The sequence below is a fragment of the Sorex fumeus genome, unplaced genomic scaffold, assembly GCF_029834395.1.
Source record: "Sorex fumeus unplaced genomic scaffold, SorFum_2.1 ptg000156l, whole genome shotgun sequence".
In the NCBI taxonomy this organism is placed as follows: domain Eukaryota; kingdom Metazoa; phylum Chordata; class Mammalia; order Eulipotyphla; family Soricidae; genus Sorex; species Sorex fumeus.
In genome coordinates this window covers 125,598-148,330 of record NW_026606213.1, presented here as the reverse complement: position 1 = coordinate 148,330, position 22,733 = coordinate 125,598, and the positions used below count along the sequence as shown (strand labels likewise).

Sequence of the window (22,733 nt, the reverse complement as noted above, 5' to 3'; positions counted from 1 at the left end):
CCCCACCCCCGCCCCGTCTTGCTCAGCACAGTCTGGTCTCGCCCCTACCCCCGATCCGCAAACAGGCGCTGCCCGGTGGCAGCCGGTTCGCAGTTCCGGTCACCCGGGCGAGCCTGGCGGCGTGTCAAAGGCGCGGACGGAAGGTGGCCGGCCGAGGCTTTAGTTAAAAGTTTTAATGTAGATCCCAAATACATTTCATATGACAATCTTACATAAGTGTCCCCAGACTCATGGGCCTTCTCGCTGGTCTGACGGTCGGTCGGTCACTAGCTGGCTAAGGCGGAAAGCAGGTCGTGAGGCCGGGCTGGGCGGTGGCGCGCTGTGTCCCCGCAGGACTGGCGCGTCCCCCCGCCCTCTCCCTCCTCTGCTCCCACGTCGCGGGGGCGTGCTCCAGCGGGTGGCCAGAGGGGGTGGGCACGGCGCCCACGCCCGGGAGTCCTGCGAGCTGGGGGCACAGTTTGTTTTCTGGGGCCAGCCGGCCGCCTGCCCCTGGAGTCCACGGCCCTCGTCGCAGAGGCCCGTGGGCCCGGCAGGGCTGGCCAGGGCGGGAGCAGGCGGGGCCTGGGAATGCCACGGGCAGGAGCCGGGGCCCCCGCCTGGAGCCCCGCAGGCGGCGGCGGGCGGCCGGCCCACCCCGAGTCTGAACCCAAGAGACCAGACACAAAGCGTCGGGAAGAAAAGGATCTAAAAATAGAGACCCCCAAACCGGCGCGGGGAGGCGGGAGGGCGGGAGGTCCGGCCGCGAGTGTCCGTGCGCACAGCCAGGCGCTCATCAATATGATGAGGACGCGAGCCCCGAGCACGCCGGGCAGCCCCCAGTCCGTTCCGGCCCCGTGGGACGGGCCTGTGCTTGCTCCCCGAGTCCGCGGGAGGCGGGGCAGGCGGACACACAGACGGACGGACGGACGGGTGGACAGACGGAGCTGCAGCTCGTCGCGGCCCCGGCGCTAGGTGCCCCCGGCCGTCTGCCCGGCCCCTTCGTCGCCGGCGCCTGCGGGGGTGAGAGGCGGGTCAGTGGGAGCCCGGCCGCTGCCCGACCCCCCGCCCCCCCCACGCCCCCGGCCGCACTCACCGCCCCCCGAGGCGCCCGAGGGGGCCAGCACGTCGTCCTCGTCGCTGTCGTCCTCCTCGCGGGCCGGGGCGGCCCCGGGCTCGGGCGCCTTGGCCTCCTGCTCCTGCTCGGCCCGGCTGCGCAGCGCCAGGATGCGGTGGTGCAGGGCCGCGTACAGCTGGCCCGTGTCCTTGGAGCTGGCCTGCGGGGAGCGGGGGGAGGGCACGGGTCAGGGGCCGCCGACGGGGGGTGGGCCGGCGCCCACCCGCAGCCCCCGCGGCCGGCTCACCGAGATGAGGAAGACCTTGACGCCCTGGTCCTCGGCGTCCATGGCCGTGATGCGGATGCCCTTCTCGCTGGCCTTGTCCATCTGCATCTGCGCCCACAGCTTGGTGTTGAGGATGAGCCGCAGGCTGCCCTGGGTCCGCATCACTGCGCGACAAGCACCCCATTCTCACGGGCCCGGACCGCAGGGCGGGGGAGGCCCGGGGGCGGGGGCTCTTGGGCGGACGGACAGACGCTCGACTCCGGGGGTTCTGGCCACGTCAGGGGAACGCTCGCACCCGCTCCCAGGGGGCTCCCCCACGCTGCGCCCGAGGCCCGGCGGGTCGGTGCCAGCAGGGCAGTGCCAAGGCTGCGTGCTGCGGCCTCTGTGCCGCGGGCACCCCCTGACCTCGGGGCCTTCGGTCGACGCCCGCCCCCGAGCCGGGCCCCCAGTGCTCCGGGGGCTCTCCCGGGGCTCACCGAGCCGGGAGCGCAGGCTGCCGTCGTCGGCCGAGGCCATGTCGTTGAGCCGCAGCTGCCCCCGGCCTCGCTCCACCCACGACTGCGAGGCCTTGTCGAAGACGAACAGTTTACACTGGATCTGAGGACACGGGCGCGGGGTGAGCGGGGCCCGGCGGCGCCCCAAGGGCTGAAGCCCCGTTCTCCGAGGGCTCTGAAAGCCAGACCCGCGCCTCTCCCGCTTCCCCCAGACCCTTGGCCTTTCCCCGGCGCAGGGAGGGCGCTGCCCCGACCCCCAGCTCAGCACCCCCGAAGGAGCAGCAGCTCCGAGCGGGAGGGCCGGCCGCGTGGGACCCCCACACGTGGGGGCCGGGGAAGGGCTGTCCCCAGCAGCGTCTGAAGCCGGCGGCAGGGGCCCCTGCTGAGGGGGGCCGAGGACCACCCGCCCCTGCTCCGGGGGGGCGAGGTCCAGGGCGCGGGCCGCCCCACCCGCGCCTCCCCGTCCCGGGGCCCGGCGGCCCCACCTGCAGCACGTTGCTCTCGGCCTCTTCCCCGGTGATGACCTCCACCTTCCCCAGCAAGCACTTCCGGGCCGTGGCCCTGGTGTAGGCGGCCGCAGACTCTGCCAGGGACTCGGAGACGCTGTCAGCTGGACGACACCGGCCACTCGCTGGGGGCCCAGCGGGGGGCGGGCCGTGGGCCCCGCAGGACTCCCCCAGGGGCTGGCCTGGGCCTCCCCCGGGTGAGCTGGGATGGAGCCGGCAGCCCAGCGAGCGCCCGAGCCCTGGGCTTGCCCCCCACCCCCCCGCAGCGGGCAGGAACCCCGGGAACGCACCTTTCTCGGGGGTGGCCTCCTGGGACGAGGACTCGGACCCCGACTCGACAGCGGCGTTTTCCCTGCCGGCGTCGGAGCCAGTCTCGTTTAGCTTGGGGGGGCTCTGTGGGAGAGGGGCGAGCAGGGCGTGGCGTGAGGGTGCAGGAACCCCGGGGGGTGGGGGGGTGGGCAGGTCCTCCCCCCGTCCACTCACCAGCACACGCTCGCTCATGTTCTGGCCGAACACAAATTTGTTGCTGGAGGCGTCGGCGCTGTTGGTGGAGTTCTCAGCGCTGGGCGAGGACGTGGGCCGTGAGAGCCGGGCGGGAGGCCGGGACCCTCCGGGAGCCCACAGCAAGAAGCCCCCTCAGGCGCTCCCCCAGGACCCCTCGGATGGAGCCACGGCCCCAGGCCTCTCAGGAGGGCCCCAAAACACACAGACACACAGACACACACACAGACACACACACACCCAGTCCCGCCTGGCCGCCACGCCCACCTGCAGCTGATGTACTGGAGAAAGTAGTTGGTGGCTGCGGGGGTGTCGGGGCCCGGCTGCCCTTCGGCCCCCATGTCGGCTGCCTCTGCATCCTCGCTGATGAGCTGCGGGCGGGGAGACACGTGTCATCTGCCCTGGGGGGAGGCGGGCTCGGCCCATCGGGAGACTCCAAGGAACCCGGCCCCCGACGGCCGCCAGCGGGACCCTCACCCACAGGAGGCCGGTCCCCGTCCCTGGGAGCACCAAGCAGTGCCGAGGTGCTGCCCGGACCCCCACTTCCTGCCAGCCACGCCCCAGCCTGCAGGCGCAGGGGGCAGCCCCGATGTGGGCACCCCGGCCGTGGGTCGGCGCGCCCCGCCCCCTCCCGCCGCTGGACGGGGGCCCCTAAAGCTCACACCTTGACTCTGTCCCGCAGGTTCTGCCCGAACACGAAGGCCTGCGAGGCGCCCGACTCCTTCCGCTCCCCGTTCTCCTCCTCCCAAGCACCGCCAGGCTCCTGGCTCTGGGACTCTCGCTCCTGCGCGGGAGGACGCCAGGCTGGGAGGGGCGGCCAGTGGGGGCCCGCAGGTGGCCAGGCGCACACGCTGGAACCCCCCCAGCACCGCCCCAGGGCAGAAGCCGCGGGCTCAGCCGCTCGGCTCACAAACCCACCTCTAGGGCGCCGGCCTCGGCCTCCGAGGGGCTTCTGTGCGCGGAGGCGTCGGGCGAGGCAGCGGCGGCCCCCAAGCAGTCGGGGGCAGGGACCCCATTGGTGCTGCTGCTTGGAACTGCAGGGCAGAGAGACGGCGGGTCATGGCACGGGTCACGGGGCAGGCCAGGCAGCTTCTCGTGGGGGCGTCGGAGCCTCCCCCAAGCCAGGCCTTTTTTTGTTTTTTTTTTGGGTGGGCTTTAGGGCCCCACATCCACCGGTGCTCAGGGGTTACTCCTGGCTCAATGCTCAAAAACTCGGAGACTCTATGGGACACTGGAGATCGAACCCGGGCCAGGTGCGTGCCAGCCCTGGGTGTTCCCCACTGTCCCATCGCTCTGGTCCTGGGTCACACTTTCTCAGACCGAGAAGAGTCCCTAACGCTCACACTGGAAGCTTCCAGAAGCACCACCGACCACTGCAGCCCCCTCAAGCAGATTGCCCAGGGAGCCGGAAGCGGGGAAGGACGCGTGGGGGCCGGGCGCTGGGTCTGAGAAACAGGCTGTCCTAATAACATCTCGATTTGGGGCGATCTCCCCCCCCTCGGTAATCGCGGCGGTTGGACAACTAGCCCGGCTTCGAGCCTGGACTCCGCTATTTTGGCCGGCAGACCAAAGTTGTTTCCGACGCAATCAAAAACTAATTCGGGGGGGAAAACCCCACCCGGAGACTTGATGAGCTGGGAGGGGGCGTTCCCCCTGCATCTTTACCCGGCCGTGTCTGTCCGCCTCGGGGGCTGCGGGGATTAAAGGGCCACGCACCACATGGCTGGAACCACTTGGCACAGAGACCAAAGACTTTTCCGTGTAATGAAATCCGGCGGGAAGAACTCGCTCATTTGCCCTCGCGAGGGAGCGCCGCGCACCGCTTCCGACCGAGGGGGCTGGATGCGGGGGCAAGACCGAGAGGCGGGCGAGGAGAGCCGGGAGAAGGGACGAGAATGAGGGCTGGGCCCACAGGGCCCGTCTCCTGGCACGGGGGATCAAAGGGCCCCGCCCCCCGGGGCCCAGGGGCGGGGGGAGGGGAGGGGGCTGTCGGGAAGCCCGTGGCAGACCACGCACAGCACAGGTCGGCACCCACCGATCAGGGCGAGCGTCTTTGGCTGCGGGGCTTGGAGCACGGCAGGGCGGAGCACGCTCCTCTGTGGTTCCTTGGGCTTCTGGCTTGGCACACCTGCGCGAGAGGAGGGAGGCGCCTTGCGGGGGGTCTCGAGGCAGCCAGGCCCTGGGTCCCCCCGGGCAGGGGGGGCTCGGCTGTCACGTTTCTTGGCTTTCGGCTTCTGGGCCACACCCGGCGCCGCTCAGGGCTCTCTCGGCAGGCCACCGGCACGGCCAGCGCCACCCCTGTCTCCAGCCCGAAGTTTCGTTTTACGATTTTGGGGGTGGGGCCTGAAGGGTGACACCTGGTCCTGCCCACGGAGTCTCTCTGGCCCCTGGGAAGCAATTTGGGGAACACAAAGCACAACAAAACGAAACGAAACAAAAACCCAGCCCAGATGTTCCCTAAAACGAAGCGAAAACCCAGCCCAGATGTTGCCTCTGCGCCAGACAGGCCACAGCTGGGGCGTCTCTCGGGGCTAAGGCCACTCCGCCTGGCTACCGGTCACACCTGTCACTCACGGGGAGTGGAGGGGGCCCGAGCAGAGAAAAGGGCCCCGGGGCCCCACTCGTGCTTTTCCAACCAACTCCACCTCCCCCCGCCCCCGGCAAACGGGAACCGTTGGCCGTGTGGGGCGGGAAGGCTCCGGCGAGGAGGGTGGTGGACGCCCCCCACCCCACCTGGGGCCGGGCTGACCTTTCGGCCCCCCCTTCCCACCTACCTGCGCTGGGTGCCTGGCCGTGGATCAGGGTGGGCGGCTTCAGCCGGAACCCGCCGCTCTTTTCCTCTGCAAGCAGAAGGGTGAGATGGCGGGGGTGGGGGTGGGGGCCCTGCAGGGGCAGCTGGCCTGGCTCCAGGGCGTGCCAGCAGGGAGCCTCGGCCCTGCCTGTGAGGGGGAGGTGCTCTCTGCGAGGAAGGACGTGGGGCTGGTGTCCCGCCACGGGAGTGGGGGGCTTTGAGGGGCCCCACTGCCCCAAGGCCTGGACCCCTGCCCCGGGCCTGATCAGTGGCCCAGACAGACCCCCCAGGGGGACATCAAGGAAACAAGTCCTCGGACAGCAGCCAAAGGAAACAAACGTTCCGGCATGGGCCGTGAGTCCAGGGGAGGGCCGGGGGCCCACCGACTCGGCGGCGGCTGCTCTCTGCCCATGGGGTCAGTCCAGGGGAGGAAGAGGGGACACAGACCCACCCCCAGGACCAGCCGGGGCCAGCACCACCCCGGGGGGTCTGAGAGGCCACTCAGTATGCGGAGCCTGGACGTGCCCCAGGGGACAGGGCCAGGGGACCCAGGCCGGCCACCCTCACGGCACACCAGAGCGGGGAGGGAGGCGGGGCCCTGCGTGAGCGGCCCAAGGGGGTCCGGTAGCGGCCAGGAGGGAGAGGCTGGGTGTCAGACATAAGACAGCAGGTGTGTGAGGCGGACAGACAGGCAGACAGACAGTAGGTGCGTGGGTGAAGCGGCTGCAGTGAGGTCTCCAAGTTTCACGATTGTTTTGGGGTCACACCCGGTGCTCAGGGCTGACTCCTGGTGGGCTCGGGGCCCCTATGGCATCTCAGGGGCGGCACGCGGTTCAGCCGCGTGTGACAAGTCTTCCTTGCTCTGGCCTTGGCCCCCCTCGTGATAGGGGCCACCCCCAGCCATGGAGAGTGGCCCCGGAGCACGAGGGACCAAACTCATCAGGGCCCCAGCGAGCAAGCCGGGGGCCTCCGGGCTGCCCTTTCCGCTGATACCCGCTGTCTCCTGGAGCTCCCCTGTGTGTGTGTGTGTGTCGGGGGGCGTGCAGGGGGGCTCAGGGCCAGGCGAGGCCTCCCGCCTGGAGGGCGGGAGTGATAGCACAGCAGAGCGGGCGCTGGTCTTGCACGGCTGACCCAGGTGACCCAGGCTCTATCCCTGACCGCCAACAGGGTCCCGGGAGCCCCGCCCGGAGTGCTGCTTGAGCACAGAGCCAGGAGCCAGCAGCCCTGAGCATCACCGGTGTCGCCCCCAGGTGAAACAAAACAGAATGGCAGGCCAGAGAAGCTCCCCCAGCCGGGGCGGAGGCACGGCCAGGCAGAGCAGCCCCTCAGCCGGCAGAGTCAGGCAACTTCAACGGCTTGAACCCGGCCTCGGGACCCCCCTCCCCGCCCCCACCAATCGCCCCCTGGGGCTGCTGCCTGAGCGGAGACGTTTGAAGTCGGCTGTGAACTTAATAAAAGGCAGGTCGGGTTTCAGAACTGGGCCGTTAAACTGAATCATTAAACCTTTTATGAGGCATTTCAGCCCCCTGGGAAAGACTTTCAGGAAACCTCGAGCAGGCAGGAGGTGGGCGAGGAGGAGGGCAGGGCAGGAGGGGTGCAGGCTGGACCCCCACTCACCCAAGCCCGGGGCCAGCAGGAGCTGGGGAAGGGCGGGGGGGGGGCTCCCTCTCGAGGTCACACCCGAAGGTGCTCGCGGTTCGGCCCAAATAGGGCTGGGCCAGGCACAAGGCAAAGCGCCCCGACCTGGAACCCATCTCCGGCCAGCGCCGATACTTCGCTGATTGGTCTTAAAAACCAAAACCAAACCCCAAACCCACGGATGTGTCAGCGGAACTGACCAAATGAGGAACACATGGTGTGCCGGAGCGCCAGGGAGCGAGCCCGGCCGGGTGCGGGGACCCTGAGCCGCATCCCGGGGTTCCCTGGGCGCTGGTGGCACGGGAAGGGGGGCTCCGGCCTCTCCCGGCGGCACACGGCCCCCGCCCCGGGCCCCCAGCTCACCTGGCTCCGAGTCCGACTGGGTCGCAGACGCCTCGCACAAGGTGGAGGGAAGGAAAACGTTGGTTTTGGAGACTGCCGACGGGAGCGGGGGAGGGGCGGGAGGAGACCCGGTGAGCGGGATGGGGGCCCAAGGGGGGTCCCCAGCTCCCACCGAGGGCTCTGCCCCGGGACCAGGCCTGCACGTGCTCCCCACCACCAGCCGGGGCTCACTGCTCAGCGGCCCCCTGACCTATCAGGGCCTCACCCCTCGGGAGGGTTCGCCTCCTGGGAAGCGGGCCGGGCTGCCCTGTGCCGGTGGGCTGGGGGCTGGCGAACTGGGGGGGAGGGGCGCGGCCAAGTAAGGGGGACCTGGGTGTGGGGCGCCCCCTAGCGGCAGGGCAGAGGCTCTGCACCAAGGCAGCCAGCGGCTCCCAGGGGCCCCCACCCCCGCCCAAAGGGTGCTCGGGCAGTTGACAGGACCCGAGAAGGAAACCAAGTGGCATCCAGGAGGCAGGGGCACAGCTGGGTGGGGGGGCACGTCCGGCGGCCCCCACACCGTGCTGCTGGGCCTCAGTGCGAACCACCTGATCCCTGTGAACTGCTGGGAGGGACCACCCCCCAAAAAAACAAGGGCGGCCTGGACTACTGCGTGGACCCTCAAGAGCAGGTGCCAAGGCCCAGGTGGGGTGGGGCACAGGGCCAACGTGGCTTGGGGGTGGACACGTCAGCCTGGGCGTACCTGACTGGGACGGGGGGAACTGGGTCAGCGAGGACGCCCGCTCGCGCTTCACGGGGGGACAGTAGCCTCCATCTTCGCGGTCGGAGTCTGCGGGGAGGAGGAGGGAAGAGGACAGTCAGGCCGCGCCCGCCCGCGTCCAGCAGCCGAGCTGGGCAGAGCCGGGCCAGGGCGCAGAGGGGTCCTCACCTTCGCCGCCTTCTGGGCTGGAGCCGCCCGCGGACCTCTGAAACAAGAGCACAGCGGGCTGGTGAGCCGGGGCGGCCCCCGGGAGGCTGGAACACGGGGTCCCCGCCACCCCCACGCGAGGTGGTCTCCGCTGCGGTTCTGGCTGCCCACCTCCCCAGGGTCAACGGGGTTCAGGCGCTGGCCTTGCACACAGCCCCCCTTAGCGAATATGCCCCCCGAGTCCGCCAGGGGTGATCCCTGAGCACAGAGCCAGGAGTCGGCCCTGAGCACCGCCGGGTGTGGCCCCCAAACCCAAACCCAAACCCAACTTTGGAGCCAGAGAGAATGGACAGTGCAGGGGCGGAGGCCCTGATCAGAATCCCTAGCATCCGCCCAGGAATTTGGCCAGTGACACCCGGCCCGGGCCACACACGGCTCAGCCGCTGGCCTGCGCCCTTCCCGGGACCTGGGGGCGCTCAGCTCGGCCCGGTCCAAGGCGGGCAAGCGCTTCTGACAGTGGAGCCGCGGCCCCCGCAGCACACGCACGGGCGCCCCACACACTCGCAGGCCGGAGACCGGCAGCTGCTCAGCGGAGGAGCCCCCGGAGGCTGCAGCTGGGCCAGGTGAGGACCCCCTTCGGCGGGGCGCCGGGGCGAGGCCCGGGGGAGCCCTCCGCCTGTCGAGTGCAGGGGGACAGCCGGGAGAGGCCCACGGTCGCTCTCGCCCCGCGTGGAACTCGGGTGACCGTCTGGTTCTACGATCCTTGTCTGCCCCCAACCCCAAAGACCCAACAGGGAGGAAGGGGCCCTGACCGGACCGACCCCTGCGCCCAGGTCCTTGGGGGTCACTGTGAAGAGCCCCTCCCCCCATGTGTGAACCGCAGGCCAATTTGGAAAATGAGGGGTGGGGGGGGGTTGCCTGGCAGCAGGGGGCCACCAGGGAGGAGGGGGCCTGGGGGATCAGTCGGCCAGCCTCCCTTCCCTCCCCTCCCCCCAGCACCCACATCCTTGGGCTGTGGGGGGCAGACACGGTGCCCCCCAGCCAAAGCCCGGCTGCCCCAGGGCCCTTCCAGAGGGAAGGAGACGGGGCGGGGTAGCAGGAGGAGGAGGTGGGGGGGCCGTGTCCCCCTTCTCCCCCCAAGGCTTGGTCAAGAGGGCCCCACGCACCCACCTTCCCGCCCCTCCGCCCCATGCGGGCTCCAGAAGCTTCTCTACTCCGCCCACAGCGTTCCGGCTCCCGGGACCCACCCCTGCTTCCGCCCGAGCCTCTGCCCTGGGCCCCCGGGACGCAGGAAGGAACTGCCGGCCACAGAGAAGCAGCCTGGCAGGCACCGCCGCTGCCCGTGGTGGACCCCCAGCCCCTCCGGCGAGCGGGACCCCAACCCCCTCCACGCCCACGACTCCGGGCCCCCTGCAGCCCGCCGGCAGGAAGCAAGGCCTCCTGGAGACCGGGGTGGGTGGTATGGCCAGGCGCTGCTCCCCAGAAGGGACCTGGCCAGGGCCGAGGCCTCTGGGGGTCGACCGCGCTAGGCGCCTCCGGCTTCCATCCCAAGCCCTGCCGTGGGCGCGCCTCCCAAGCCAGCCCACCCCACCCCAGTGTACCAAGGCCCCAACCCCCCAGCTTCCTCTGGGCCATTGAGCTACGGGAGACAACCCCCCCCCCATGCAGGCTCCACGCCCCGGGGGGGGGGGGGGCACAGCCTGGGAACAGCACCACACCGAGGGGAAGAGGCCCCCAGCCGAGAGAACTTTCCAGAAGCTGCCGGAAGCTCCTGTGGGGGTCTGAAACAGCAGATTCAGACACAGGCAGGCAGGCGGGCAACAGGCACCAGGGAGCACTCAGGAGGCAGCAGCGTGAGACTCCACGGCTCTTCTGTCCAGGGCACTCCTGCGGCCCCTCCCCCGGCCATGCCGGGACATCTGGGGGACCCGTGTGTGTGTGTGTCTGTGTGGCAGGGGCCGATGAGTCCCATCCTTCCCGCCCCCCGATCCCCCCCAGGACACCGGGATCAAGGCAGGCCACCGTGACTTCAACTTGCCCACAAGCCCCCCCAAAGCATGGGGGGAGTGAGAAGGGCAGCGGGGGGAGGGGGTTTGCTGGCTTCTTGACAGGGGCTCCCCACAACTGAACCGACCACCCTGCCAGCCCTCCAGCCCCCATCTCCAGGCGCACCCCGGGCGAGGCGCCCGGTGGCGCTAAGGGGCAACCCCCCCAGAACCCCGGAGCGCTCGGGGAGTGGCCCGGCTCCCGCGAAGACCAGGAGGCCAGCACCTGCCCGCCTCCGCCTTCCGTCCGTCCGCGAGCCAGGGGAGGTCTCGGCGGACGCAGCCCCTGGCCGCGCAGGGAGCAAAGGCCAAGCGGCCCCTGGTCACCCAAGCTCTAATTGGACGCGTGCGGCGCCCGGCCAGGAGCAGCGGGGGCGCAGGCAGCGCGCCAAGGCCAGGTCGCGTCAGGGGGCGGCAGACGGACGCGGGGAAGCGGGCCAGCCAGCTGCGGGCCGTTCAGGCCTTTCCCGGCGGGTCCGATAAACCTCTTCCTGGCTCGGCAGCTGGGGGGAGGGGGCGAGCGCCGAGGGCCCCCCCGCACCCAACAACCGACCAAGGTCAGATGTGCTTGTCTTCAGACCGAGGGGGGGGCACTGCGACTCAGTGGCCCGAGGAGGCTGGAAGCTGATGAGGGTCTCCGGGGGCTTATCAGGTGCCCCCCCCACCCAGAGCGAGAACGGGGTGTGAAGGATGAGGCTGCGGGGAACGCAGGATGGGACGGAGCCGCTAGCCGGAGCACTAGCCGTGGGAGCCAGCAGACAGGGCCCCAGGGGTGGTGATGCGAACCCCTCCCCTTCCCCTCCCCCGCCAAGGACACCTGCCACCACAGGGGCCGGCTGCGGAGACCCCCGGCTCTGCCTTGGGCTGGGGTCAGGGCTAGCTCCTGCCCAGGCAGGGGCGGGGGAGGCACAAGAGGGCTTGGGGGGTCCCGACTCCGTCTCTGTGACTGGACCCCCCTGCGGCTCCTGGGGTTCAATCCTCACCCCGGCCCACCAAAGTGACACCCCGAGCACGAGTGCTGCTAGGTGTGACCCCAAGCAGATCAGTACCCCCAAACAACAACAGGAGGCCCACCTGGCTTGGCCCCTGAGCGCCGTCAGGAGGGTCCCTGGAGCACCGGGGGAGGTGGCTCCTGGCCTCCCAAGACCCCGCCAGATTTCGAGCAAACAAGCTGCCGGCAGATGCGCCTGGGGCGGGCGGGCACGAGGGCCCTTCCCTGGGCTCCTCACGGCTGAAGCCACGGACCCCGCCGGCCTGCAGAGACGCCTCCGGAACCCGGTCAAGCCCACCCCACCGCCCCGACCTCCGGCCACCACGCCCGCCTCCTCCTAGGTTTAGCTGCGGGCACAGGTCGGTCTGGGTGGCGCCTCTGGGCTGCACCCTTTCGTGGGTCCCACCCTGCCCCCCCCACCGCGCCAGCTGAGATGGGGTCTCCGCCCTCCAGAGGGCTGGTTCTCACGACACCGGCCTGACCCCCGGCGGGGCGACTGCTGGCCTGGGCCGGGTTCGGGACGCACTCGTGAGGAGCCTGTCCTGCCGCCGGGGGGATGGGGGGCCCTGTCCCTGGGTCCCCCGAGCGGTGAGGGCCCACACGGCTTGGCGGCCAGACTCCAGGCGCGGCCGCACCAGCGTCTGATCTTCAAGGGGCCGCCAACGTTGAAAGGGCCCGGCTGGGGCCGGCTCTGAATGCGGAGCCCCCGGGTTCCGGGCCCTGGGACTGCGGGTCCCCCAGCCCCGCCACCACTCAAGTCTCATCTTCAAAAGCCAGGGGCCGCGGGCTGCGTCTCTTTCCTCCCGCTTTGAAGCTCGGCAGCTTGGCACAGGCTGTGGGCGCACTGGGGGAAGGGGGCGGGAATGCGGGGGGGGGGCCGGGCCGGGGCCTCCTGAGCCCCCCGAGCTTCGTCCTCCTGACTCGGCCCCTGCAGCCCCCGGCCCGGGGGAGGGCCGCTGTAGGCCGCCAGGGAGTGGACTTACCCCTGCCAGGTCTCGCGGGCAAGGAAGAAACGGGGCCGCAGGAGCGGGGCACGAAGGACCGGCTGAAGCGCCAGCAGGGGCAGGAGGCTCTAGGGCGCGCTCACCGGTGGACTCGGGGCGCCCCGAGCTACGGTGGGGGGCCTCCGCCTTCCCCAGAGGCGCCTCTCCCGCGTCCGACCCGGCCTTTTGCTCTGCAGGGCACTGGGAGCAAAACACATAAGGTTCCTTCAATGTCAACCCAGGAGGCCAGCCTGGGGGCGGGGCGGGCCGGGGCTGTCCCCGAGGCTGGGGGAGGCAGGGGTCGGGCTGGGGCACCCCCAGCCAACTGGCAGCGCCTCTCCATGCGGGAGGGGAGGGGAGGGGAGCCTCGGGGCCGCCACCCCGGGAACCCAAAGACCCCCTTCCCGGGCCCAGCATGCCACCCCCGTGTCTCGGGACCGTCCTCTGGGGCTCTCTGCCTAGGAGTGGGGCCGGGGGAGAGCCCTGAGCCCTCGAGCCCCAAGGCCTGGCGGGGCCTCACACCTGCTTCTCGGGAAGCGAAAGCTCCAGGGGACCCTGCGTCCCCCCGTGGGAAAAGGCAGCGGGCGCACGCGGGCTCCAGGAGGGGCTGCTGGAAGAAGCCTCCCGGCGGGCCAGGCCCACTGCCAACGACCCCCAGGCGAGCGACCACCGGGCCCCGAGGGGCGTCCGTCATTTCCTGCTCTGGGCCCCCCGAGGAGCCTGAGCCGTCCAGCGAGACGGGCAGCGTGGGCAGGCCCGGACAGCAGCGGAAACCCCAAGCCCAGGCCCCGCACACGGGACGCTCGGGACCCTAAGAGCGGGCGTGGAGCACGCGAGGGGTGACAGGCCGCGGCTCGGGCTGGTCCCTGACCGGGCACCGGCCAGCCAGCGCGACCTCCGTGTCCCCCCGTGGACAGCGGCTTGGCAGAGAGGGCAGCCAGAAGCCACCGTGAGTCACGGCCGGCAGCGCCCCCGGAAGCTCCCCACGTCCCGTCCGCGCCCAGCGGCCTCCCCGCCCGCCTCTGGCCACTGCAGCCTCGAGGTCCCCTTCCCGCCAGGAGGACGGGCGCCCTCTAGGGGCCGCGGGGACACGGAGGAAGGAGGCACCAGGGATGGGCTTCAGGAGGGCCGGGGGGGTCCGAGCAGGCTCGTGGACACGCACCCCCGCTGACTCTGGACCCCGTCCCAGAAACGGCGCTAAGGGCCTTCCTGGGACAAGTGTCAGATGGGCCGGGGGTGCGGGGCACTGGCTGTGCTCCTGGCGGGTCCCCCACAGGAAGGCGGGGGGTGGATTGCCAGGGGGCGTCACTTGGAGCCTGAGGGGCCCAGTCCCGCGGGGCCAGGCTACGGGCCAGACGGACGTCCCCTTCAGAGGCGGCTGGAGACGGCCCGAGGGCGGGGCCCGAGCACCTCAGAACCAGAGGAAGGGGCGCAGCAGCCGGGCAGTGGGTGGCGGCCCCTGGGCTCCCGCTGAGGCCCACGGGGCAGGACCTGGAGGCCGGGCCGAGTCCCAGAGACCCTCTGCGTGTCGCCCTCGCCAGAGGTGCCCCCGCAACCCCGTGCCATCAGCCGCGTCCACATCCCCGCGTCCGTCCTGTTCGTTCTGGTTTGGAGGCCACAGCGGACGGAGCTCAGGGCTCACTCCCGGCCGGGGGCTGAACCCGGGTCCACGGCGCCGAGCGTGTGCCACCCCCCCCCCGCCCGGCCTCTGGTCCGGGCTCACTCCAGGGGGGCCGATTCTGGCGCCCGCTCCTGACACAACGGTCTGCCGCGTCCTGCTGCGTCCAGCCCCCGCGTGGGAGGGGAGGGCCCGGACCCAGGGCGAGCTCGGCCCCGGGCCCCGACCCTCAGCAGACACAGAAGGGGCGGGAGGCCGGCCCCTCTGCTCACGCCGGGGCCCCCCGACAAGCGGGTGGGAGGCCTCCCTCCCCCTCACGGCCCTGCAGACGCACCCGCAGTGCGGGGGCCGACCCGGTGCAGCTCTGGGTCCCCCGGCTGCCCCGGGGGCAAGTGCCCGCTGGCCGGAGGTGGCCGCAGGGGTGATGTGCCCCCTGGACCGAGACAGGGCAGGGGGGCCTCCGGGACACACACCTCGGCTGACCCCGATGTGCGGCACAGACGGTCCAACAGCGCCGCCAATCGCCCCGAGACCCCCCCCGCCCCCCGGGACCAGCCCAGACGCCGCCGCGCCCCTCGCCAGCCGACAGTGCTGCCCAGAGTCTTCAAGGAGAGCCCCCCTCTCCCTCCCCCCGTCCGTCGGGGGCTTCCCTCCCCGCCTGCAGCCCCCTCGGGCCCACCCGCCTTACCTTCTGCGCTTTCTCCTTCTGAAACACGAACACGGGCGGCGCAATGGCGGGCTTCTCTGCGGAGAGAAAAAGGGGCGCTCGGCCCCCCAGCACCAGGGTCAACAGCAGGCACCGCGCCGAGACGGCACGGGCTCGGGAGCCCACGGCCCCTGCCCGCCCACCTGGGGGGCCAGCGCAGCTCCGGGGCGGGTGCCCGGCGGGGGGCGCGGCCACCGGAACGCTGCACTCGGCCCGCTGCTCCCCTCGCTGCTCCGGCTCAGCGCCAGGAAGCTGACCTGGGTCCGGGGGGCCCCCTGCCCCGTTGCCCGGGACGCGGCTGTGATGCCATCGGGGCCCCCTGGCGCCCAGTGGCTGCCAGAGGAAGAAACCCTCGTGGGGGGAGGGGGCGAAGGGGGCTCCCCCCCCCCGTCTCCCAGCCGCGGACGGAGACCCCAGCACGCCGAGAGGGTCAGCGGCCGGGGGAGCGGGCAGCAGCCCGCGCGGACGTGGATACGGGGTCCCTGGCCTCTGGCACCCTGTGCCCGCCCGCCCTGTCCCGCCCAGGCCACTGTCGGGCACCCCAAGCCCCCTCCCGCGTTCCCGTGAAGGGCGGGCTCTCCTCTCCCATAACGGGGGCACTGGCGTCTGTGCGAGGCCAGACCCCGACCCGGCCCGAGACAATGGACTCTGGAGAGAGTAGAAGAAGGGTGAGCGGGTGGCCGGCCCAGTGGGGCGCCGGGCTCCTGGGGACCCTGGCAGCATCTCCGTGTCCCCGCAGCATGGGGCCCCTGGCGTGCCCGCTGGTGCCCTCAGAACCCCCCCACGGCACCTGCCCTGAAGGTTGAGTAGGGCTGAAATCCCGTGTCCCTCCCCTGCCAGGACCCACCCGGCCCAGTCTGGGGTCTGACCCACGCAGCCCGTCCCAAACATCCCCCGACCCAGCACCCCAACTCGCCCCAAGTCAGGGAAGCTGTCAATGCTGACAGGCCCCCAGGCCCCCAGACACAGTGAGTTCACTGGGCGACAGGCTGCGTCCCCAGGTCTATGGGGCAGCACCCCCCGGACCCCAGGACTGGCCAGGAAACTGGGCAGGCATGGCGTCTCGGCTCGGCCCCACACGGGGGTGCTGTCGGGGGAGAGCCCCTGCCCTTACCGTATCCCAGTAAGGGGGCTCCCTGGTGGGCCCGGGGCTGTGGTGTACAGGGCTGAATCGGAATCACCGTCCCCCCCAACCTCTGCGGCCCTCGAGGCCGGGCCCAGCCCCGCCCCACCGTACAGGAAAAGCCGCAGAGACCCGGGGTGGGCTACAGGCTCGCCCCCCGCCCCCGCACAGCCGAGGACAAAGGCAGGGCGCCCTGCAGGAACAGACGCCCCTTTTCTTGGGGGAAGGTGCAGCCGCCAGGTGACAGATAAGCATCTGTGGACCAGCCCGAGGAAGCGCTGGGGTGAGTGATGAGTCTGGGGGTGCCGCCCCCCCACCGCACCGGGCAGCCACCTCCTCTGACAGGGGCGCCACGAAGCCCCCCGGCCGACCCCGGGGTCCCTCCAGGAAAGAATGAAGGCGCATTCCAGGGCGCAGTGGCGGCCAGACCAGCCGTGTTCTGTCTTGTCCGTCCGCGGGGCCGCTCCTGGCTCAGAACCTGCATTCCCCGCCCGGCCCCCCCTTACATAAACTGCCCTCCGGCCCACCAGGAAGCAGGCACGTGCGCACAGGCCGGGCTGCTTGGCCCCCAAACACCCCCCGTTATGCCCAGGAGATCACAGCTGGGCACCCCGAAGGTCCCGGCCCCGGCACTCTCGGCCCCTCCTGCCGAGACCCGGACCCCGCTGGAAAGACTCCCGACCCCAAAGGCAATGAGCCCCCATCCAGAAGCCGGAGCCCCCTGCTTTCACCCCAGACTCCCACTTCTCCACCCTCCCAGACGGCGCTGGCTGCAGGAAGGACCACCCGCAGATGACCCTCACCCACGGGTCGGGTCTGTTTGCCAGCTAGTTGCGGGCCGCCGAGGGAGGGTCCCGATGGTAGCCCCGTGTTGCTGGCAATGCCTCCCCTCCCCCAGCTCAGGACCCGCAGGGCCGTCGGCCTCACCGAGTGGATGGGTGCGGCTGTTTGGGGGAGACGGCGGGCCTGGCATCCCCGGGAGCCCCTTTCCGGAACTCTCCGCAGCCTGCTGATGCTTCCCCCGGCCAAGCCCCACCACACATCCCCACAGCCCTCCGTGCAGGGCATCGCACCGGAAACCGGCCCCCCGCGCCCCCACTTCCTGTGTCGGGAGCAATATTCACACCCTCCAGGACTTGCCAGCGAGACCGCAGGGGCCCCAGGCAGCCGGTGCTCGGTCACAGAGCTGCTGAGTCGGGCTTCTGAGCTGGGCACCTCACAGTCCGCCGGCCCCCCGGGTCCAGCCGCAGCCATGCTCAGGGGGCCGAGGGGCCCCTCCTGGCTACCTTGGCCAAGGCCGGGCCCCATGCAAGGCAGGCCTGTGAGCCAGCCCCGCCTCCCGGTCCCAGCCTGACCACAACGAGCGGGGGGCAGAAGACCCTTGTGGGCTGCCTCCTTCCTGCCTGCATTCTTCTGGGGAAGGGGTTAGGCCTTCGCCCCCAAGCTCGCAGCCCCCTTTCTTCCCCTCTGCCATGTGGGCACGGGCTGGGTGGGCACGTCCTCCCCCAGGCCTGGAGACAGCGAGCGGCGGGCGGAGGGCACTGTCGCCTCGTTCCCGGTCCCCCCTCCGAGCTCAGGATGCTGGAGGTCCTGCCGAGGCGCCCCTTCCTCCCGGCCCGGCCGCGGGGGGCTGGCACCCTCTAGCGGAGGGAGGGAGAAGGGCCAGGCCGAGCAGCGCCCCTCCCCCCCAGCAGAAGCCTGACACATTCCCACGTGAGATGCCCCCCCCAGCCTCGCTGGGGGGGTCCACACTCCGCAGCGTGGGGGAGACCATGCAGGGTCTGCCGGGCTCCTCCCCGGCTGTCACAGGCCGGGGCCCTCGTGCCAGGTGCTGTGGCTGGAGGCCGCGGGGAAGCGCCAGTTTCAAGCTCCCGCCGGAACGGAGAGATGGAGCCGGGCCGACGCACGCCGGGGTCCGGCAGCTCGTGCTGGCGGCCTGCCCACCCCGCCCAGCAGCGGCAGCGGCATGAGGCCTGCATCCTAAGCCGGAAGAGACTTCGCTCACTTTGGCCCAAGTCGCCCAACTGACGGACACTCCTGATCCTTATGCCGAGGAGGGATAAGGCGCTCAGGTGGCGCCCTGCAGGACTCAGAGCCGGGGATGGGGCCGGGGCCGGGCTCAGGGCCCCCTTCCTCCCGCCGTCAGAGAGAGAAAGTCGCAGACCGGGGAAGGCAGGCGCCGGGGCACGTCCTGGGACAGTGCAGCACTCAGCTCCCTGGGAAGGACCCGGGGGTCCCGGGGGGCCGGGCCCCACCTGGGAGAAATGGGGCCGCGTGCGGCAGGTGCCCGCCGGGACCCCAGAGCCCCAACGCACGCAGGCCGGCCGGCAGTCCCTGCTGAGGCACCTGACAGCAAGGTCAGGCGTAGGGGAGAGGGGACGCTGCAGTCGGGGCCACCTACGAGGGCACCTGGGCCTCCTCGCGGCCGGTGGGAGCGGGACAGAGCAGGGACGCGGCCAAGGCTGCCTCCTGTCCCCGGGAGAGTCGGACATGGGCACTGCGTGGGCCCTCGGGGAAGGGAACTGACCGCTCGCTGGGAAATAAACGCGACGGCCGGGAAGGGGGGTTGGTGTGGGGGCCTGGGGGCCTCCGTCGTGTCCCTGGAAAGCCACCCCGGGTTCTGACCAGCCAGTCCCCTGCAAGCGCCCACTCACCCCTCAGACGCTGCCCCTTGGAGCCTTGGGCTGTGGAGCTAGTCTGGGAACGTCGGGGGAATCCGGGCAGACTGCTGCCCCCTCGGCCCGTGTGGGGGAGATGTGGGCAGTGCACCCGGGAGGACTCCTGGGAGGCCACTGTGCCATGGCACTGCCCACGCCATGCGGGACTCAGAACCCACAGCCAGAGCCTCTGTGCGTCACAGCTGCCCGGCGCCACGGAGAGCTGCTGGGGTGCCCTTACCCCCCCCCACTGAACCCCCTTCTAGACTCACCCACTGACAGCCTGCTGCCGCTCACACAGCCCCCTAGAGCATGCGCCCCCAGGAGTGCGTGACCCCGAGGCCAGTGGGGCGGGCACCTGCCTTGCATGAGGCCGACCCGGCTTCAATCCCACAGGGTCGGTCCCCTGAGCACGCCAGGAGTGAGCCCTGAGCGGGAGTAACCCCTGAGAACTGCCAGGAGTGAGTTCCCCGCCACGAAGTAGGAGGGTGAAGAGAGCTGCCCCAAGTCAGCTGGACAGTGCACGGCGCAATCGGGACACAAACCCGCCGTGAGAACCCCGGGTGTCTCACACACACACGACATAGACATAAACACACACACACGCAAACATGCATGCACACGTGTACGCCCGGCTCTTTCCACAGCAAGGAGAGTGCCTGGTATCACTTCATCCCCGAACCTGTCGCGCCCCTGGAGGTCAGGGCAGGGGGACGCAGGTGTCACTGGCACACCTGGGCAGGGCCCAGGGCTATCAGTCGCCAGGGCCTGGCCAGAAAGCCAGCTGGCCCATCAGGCAGTGCTCGGGGACCCTCTGGGGTGCCAGGCTCAGATCCAGGTGGGCTGAGTGCTGCCCCGAGGCCCCGGCTCCTGGCTCTCCCTCGGGCGCTGGGGGCCTCCGGGCCTTCGGAATTTCCTGGACCCCGTCTAGTGTGACTGGAACCCCGCCTCGAAACCCGGCTGTCAGTGGCCCAGAGCTGGGGGTGGTGACCGATGAGAATCCGTACCAAGACCCGCGAGAGTGCAACGGGGTCTGTGTGTGACGCTGGCGCCCACCCCCGGCCCCAACTCCGGCCTTCAGAGTTGGTGAAAGCGCAAAGGGTGGGAGCACCGGCTCGGCGCGATGCAGGGCACCCAGGTGGCTGCGGGGAGCCAAAGGGACGCGCGCTGGGGCTGGGTGCCCAGTCTGCAAAATGCCCCCCAGGTGATAAGCTGTCCCACCTTGGGTGGGGGGTGGGGCGCGAGGCTGGACCAGCTCAGCCCCCGCAGGCCGCCAAGGGGCTGACCAGCACCTGGACAGGCGGGGCCCCGAAAGCTTCCCGCCATGAAGTCCCGAGAGAGAGCACGCACCGGGAGGAGCGTGTGCCCCCCAGAGTGACCAGGAAGCGCCTGTCGGCGGGAGTGTGCCCAGGGGAGTACATGCAGGTGCCAGGGGAGAGACGGAGCGTGTGCGTGTGCCCAGGGGAGCACTGCTGGGGCACTCAGACACCCAACAGCCTGTCCCAAGGCTGCGCGAGCCCCATGGGGCCACGGAGCAGTCGAAAGGCGGCAGGGACACAGGAGACGCCCCCCCACCCCCAGGCCACCAGGAGTCGACTTCCGGGACAGCCCCAGCAGAACCATCCCCAAAAGCCCAAGCACGAGGCGAGAGCAGCACCTAGTGGGCAAAGCCTTCTAGAACATTCCATTCTGCCCTTGTACAAACTTACTCGGGCCACCGTGCAATTTACAGCTGCCAGCCCCGAGAAACAGGAGCCCCCAAGGGGGCACCTCACGATGGGGGTTGGCGGGGGGCTCACTGACGGTCCCCTTCACTCACCTCCCAGACACCTAGCTAGAGGGAGCGCGCCAGGGCCCGCACGCCAACGGGTAGGGGCCAGGGCACTGCAGGGACGCCGATGACAGTCAAGTCCCCTTCGAGAGTGAGAGCCTGGGCACAGAATGAAACCCACGGGGGCCCACCCAGGAGGACGGATGGTCTTTCTGGGAGGGGAACCAGCGGGTCCCTCCGGGGCTCAGGGGACTTATCCAGGCCACCCGGTGACACGGGGACACAGGGCACGTCAGGGAGATTCTGGAGGGCTGGGGGGAGACGGGGGAGGCCCGTGCCAGGGCAGCGCTGGTTTTGAGACGTGCTTCAGCCCTGGACACATCCCTTTTTTTTCCTCGTTGTGTTTTTCAGGTCACACCCAGCGGTGCTCAGGGCCGACTCCTGACTCCTGTGCTCAGGATCACCCCTGGCGGGGGCTCAGGGCACCCTATGGGGGGATGCTGAGGATCGAAACGGGGTAGACCGCATGCAAGGCCGATGCCCCGTTCTGCTGCTCCCTCCCTCCCTCTCGCCACCCACCACCACCCCACTCGCACACACACACACAGACACACACACACAGAGGGAATGGCAGCATTTGCTTGTGCAGGAAAACTTCCAGCAGGTTCCGGGCCCCCAGCGATTCCAAGGCAGCCCCCCACACTGTGCCATGCATGCATGGGGGGAAAGAGGGGGCACCCAGGAGGGGAGCCGGGGGTCGCCCGGAGCTCCACGCCGGCCACCGCCACCTCGATCCACACTGCTGACCCACTCAGGGGGTCCAGCGAGAGACTGGGGCGGGGGGGCGGGGTGGGGACCGACCCCGCGGTGACCCTGGAGGCCCAGGGCTCTGTGTCCACAGCCAAGGGCCCGAGCATCCGTGGCCTGCCTGACCCGGGGTGGGGCCTCCCACTGGACACGGGCAACCCGGGCGCAACAGCGCGTGCCGGGGATCGGGGCTTCGACTGCACGACCAGCACCAGAGCAGGTGGAGGGAGGGGAAGGCTTCTAGAAGCTTCCCCCACCTCCTTCCTGCACGCTGGGCTGGGGGTGGGGGGCTCGTGGGTGCTGCTGCTGCTGCCCACCCTGCTCCCAGTACGCTCCGTGCATTTGCTCGGGGTTGCAAAATGGGGCGGGGGTCGCGGTGCAGCGAGGGTGGCGGGTCTCCCCCCCCCCACCAGGTGCTTCCTGCAGGCACCTGTCAGCTGACCCCGGGGGCGGGGGGGGGGGGGCGGGGGTCGCCACGCAGGGCGCGGGGGCCGGGCTGGAGGGTCCCCACCCGGGTCCCCGGCAGCCCCTCGGGGTCGGAGCGAGCCGGCCCGCGACCCCTCCTCAAAAGCCGGGCCGACCCCCCCCCACCCCAGCCCCCCCCCCCGCCCCAGGAAGGGGCCGCGCAGACCCCGGGGGGCGCCGGGGAGGGGGGGGCGGGGAGGCTCGGCCTGACACCCCGGGGGGGCGGGAGCACCGAGGACCGAGCCGCTCCGCCTCAGTTTCCCGGCGCCGGGACGGAGACCCCCGCCCCCCAGCCCCACCCCCCACCCCCCCCCTCGCGCCCCGGGGGGGACCCCCGAGCGGGCGCGCCACAGGCTCCGGCGGGGCGGGGGTCCCCAGGGCCGACGGCGAAGGGGGGCGGGAGCCCGAGCCCCCGACCCCCCGACCCCCGACCCCGGAAGGCGCCCCCCGCGGCGGGGACCCCCGCCCCGGCCCCGCCGCGACCTCCCCCCTCCCGCGGGACGCGGTTCCGGGCGCGGGGCGGGGCCGGGGCGGCGCTCGGGGCCGCGGGGGGCCGCGGGGGGGCGCTCGGCCGGCGCCTCGAGACCCCCGCCCGGGGCCCGGCGCCGCCCCCGCCGCCCCCCGCCGCCCGCCGGCGCCCCCCCTACCTTCGTTCGCCAGGTCCGCCATTTTACTTCCTTGAACCCTCCCACAAGGCCCCGCGCGCGCCGGGCCCGGGTCGCCTGCGGGCGGCCAGCAACTCCCGCGCCTGCGCACTGCGCCCGCCGACGCGCAGCCCGGCGGGCGGCTGGCGCGCAGGCGCGCAGGCGCGTCGCGGGGAGCCCCGCCCCGCCCCGCCCCGCCCCGCCCCGCCCCGTCCCGGCGCAGGCGCGCCGCGGCCCCCGGGAGCCCCGCCCCCGCCGCCAAGTCTCGCGCTCCAGGGAGACCCGCACGGGGCGGGGCGGGGCGGGGCTCTCCGCGACGCGCCTGCGCGCTCGCTCCACCCCCCCCCCGCGCGCCTCTGGTTCCCGCCGGCCCGAGGGGGCGGGGCCGGGCTCCGCGCGCATGCGTTGTGCGTGCGTCTCGCTCGGGC

At 71.4% G+C, this 22,733-nt stretch overlaps 1 protein-coding gene across 4 annotated transcripts; it reads right to left on the bottom strand.

Moving 5' to 3' along the window:
- Positions 1 to 158: 158 nt before the first annotated feature.
- On the bottom strand, positions 159 to 22,432 carry RANBP3 (RAN binding protein 3). 4 transcript variants are annotated; one of them, XM_056107273.1, is made up of 18 exons: positions 22,309 to 22,432; positions 14,821 to 14,876; positions 12,515 to 12,715; positions 8,517 to 8,553; positions 8,331 to 8,417; positions 7,613 to 7,684; positions 5,595 to 5,660; positions 4,856 to 4,948; positions 3,739 to 3,854; positions 3,485 to 3,604; positions 3,088 to 3,191; positions 2,803 to 2,881; positions 2,610 to 2,712; positions 2,299 to 2,423; positions 1,796 to 1,916; positions 1,341 to 1,483; positions 1,073 to 1,253; positions 159 to 991 (listed from the first exon to the last, which is right to left on the bottom strand). In XM_056107273.1, the coding sequence occupies exons 1-18, from the start codon at positions 22,328 to 22,330 to the stop codon at positions 948 to 950; spliced, it is 1,770 nt and encodes a 589-aa protein (XP_055963248.1). In that variant the 5' UTR covers positions 22,331 to 22,432; the 3' UTR covers positions 159 to 947. The 4 variants fall into 4 exon arrangements, with proteins under 4 accessions (XP_055963248.1, XP_055963249.1, XP_055963251.1 ...); XM_056107274.1 differs by lacking the exon at positions 7,613 to 7,684; XM_056107276.1 differs by lacking the exon at positions 12,515 to 12,715.
- Between the last annotated feature and the right edge of the window lie 301 nt (positions 22,433 to 22,733).

What these genes read in the sequence shown, in the direction of transcription:
- RANBP3 (XM_056107273.1), bottom strand. Translation starts at nt 22,330, where the DNA reads ATGGCGGACCTGGCGAACGAAG. An exon ending in AAAGACGCTCGCCCTGATCG is followed by an intron (nt 3,855 to 4,855) that starts GTGGGTGCCGAC and finishes TCTGCCCTGCAG; the next exon opens with TTCCAAGCAGCAGCACCAAT. An exon ending in TCAAGGTCTTCCTCATCTCG is followed by an intron (nt 1,254 to 1,340) that starts GTGAGCCGGCCG and finishes CGCTCCCCGCAG; the next exon opens with GCCAGCTCCAAGGACACGGG.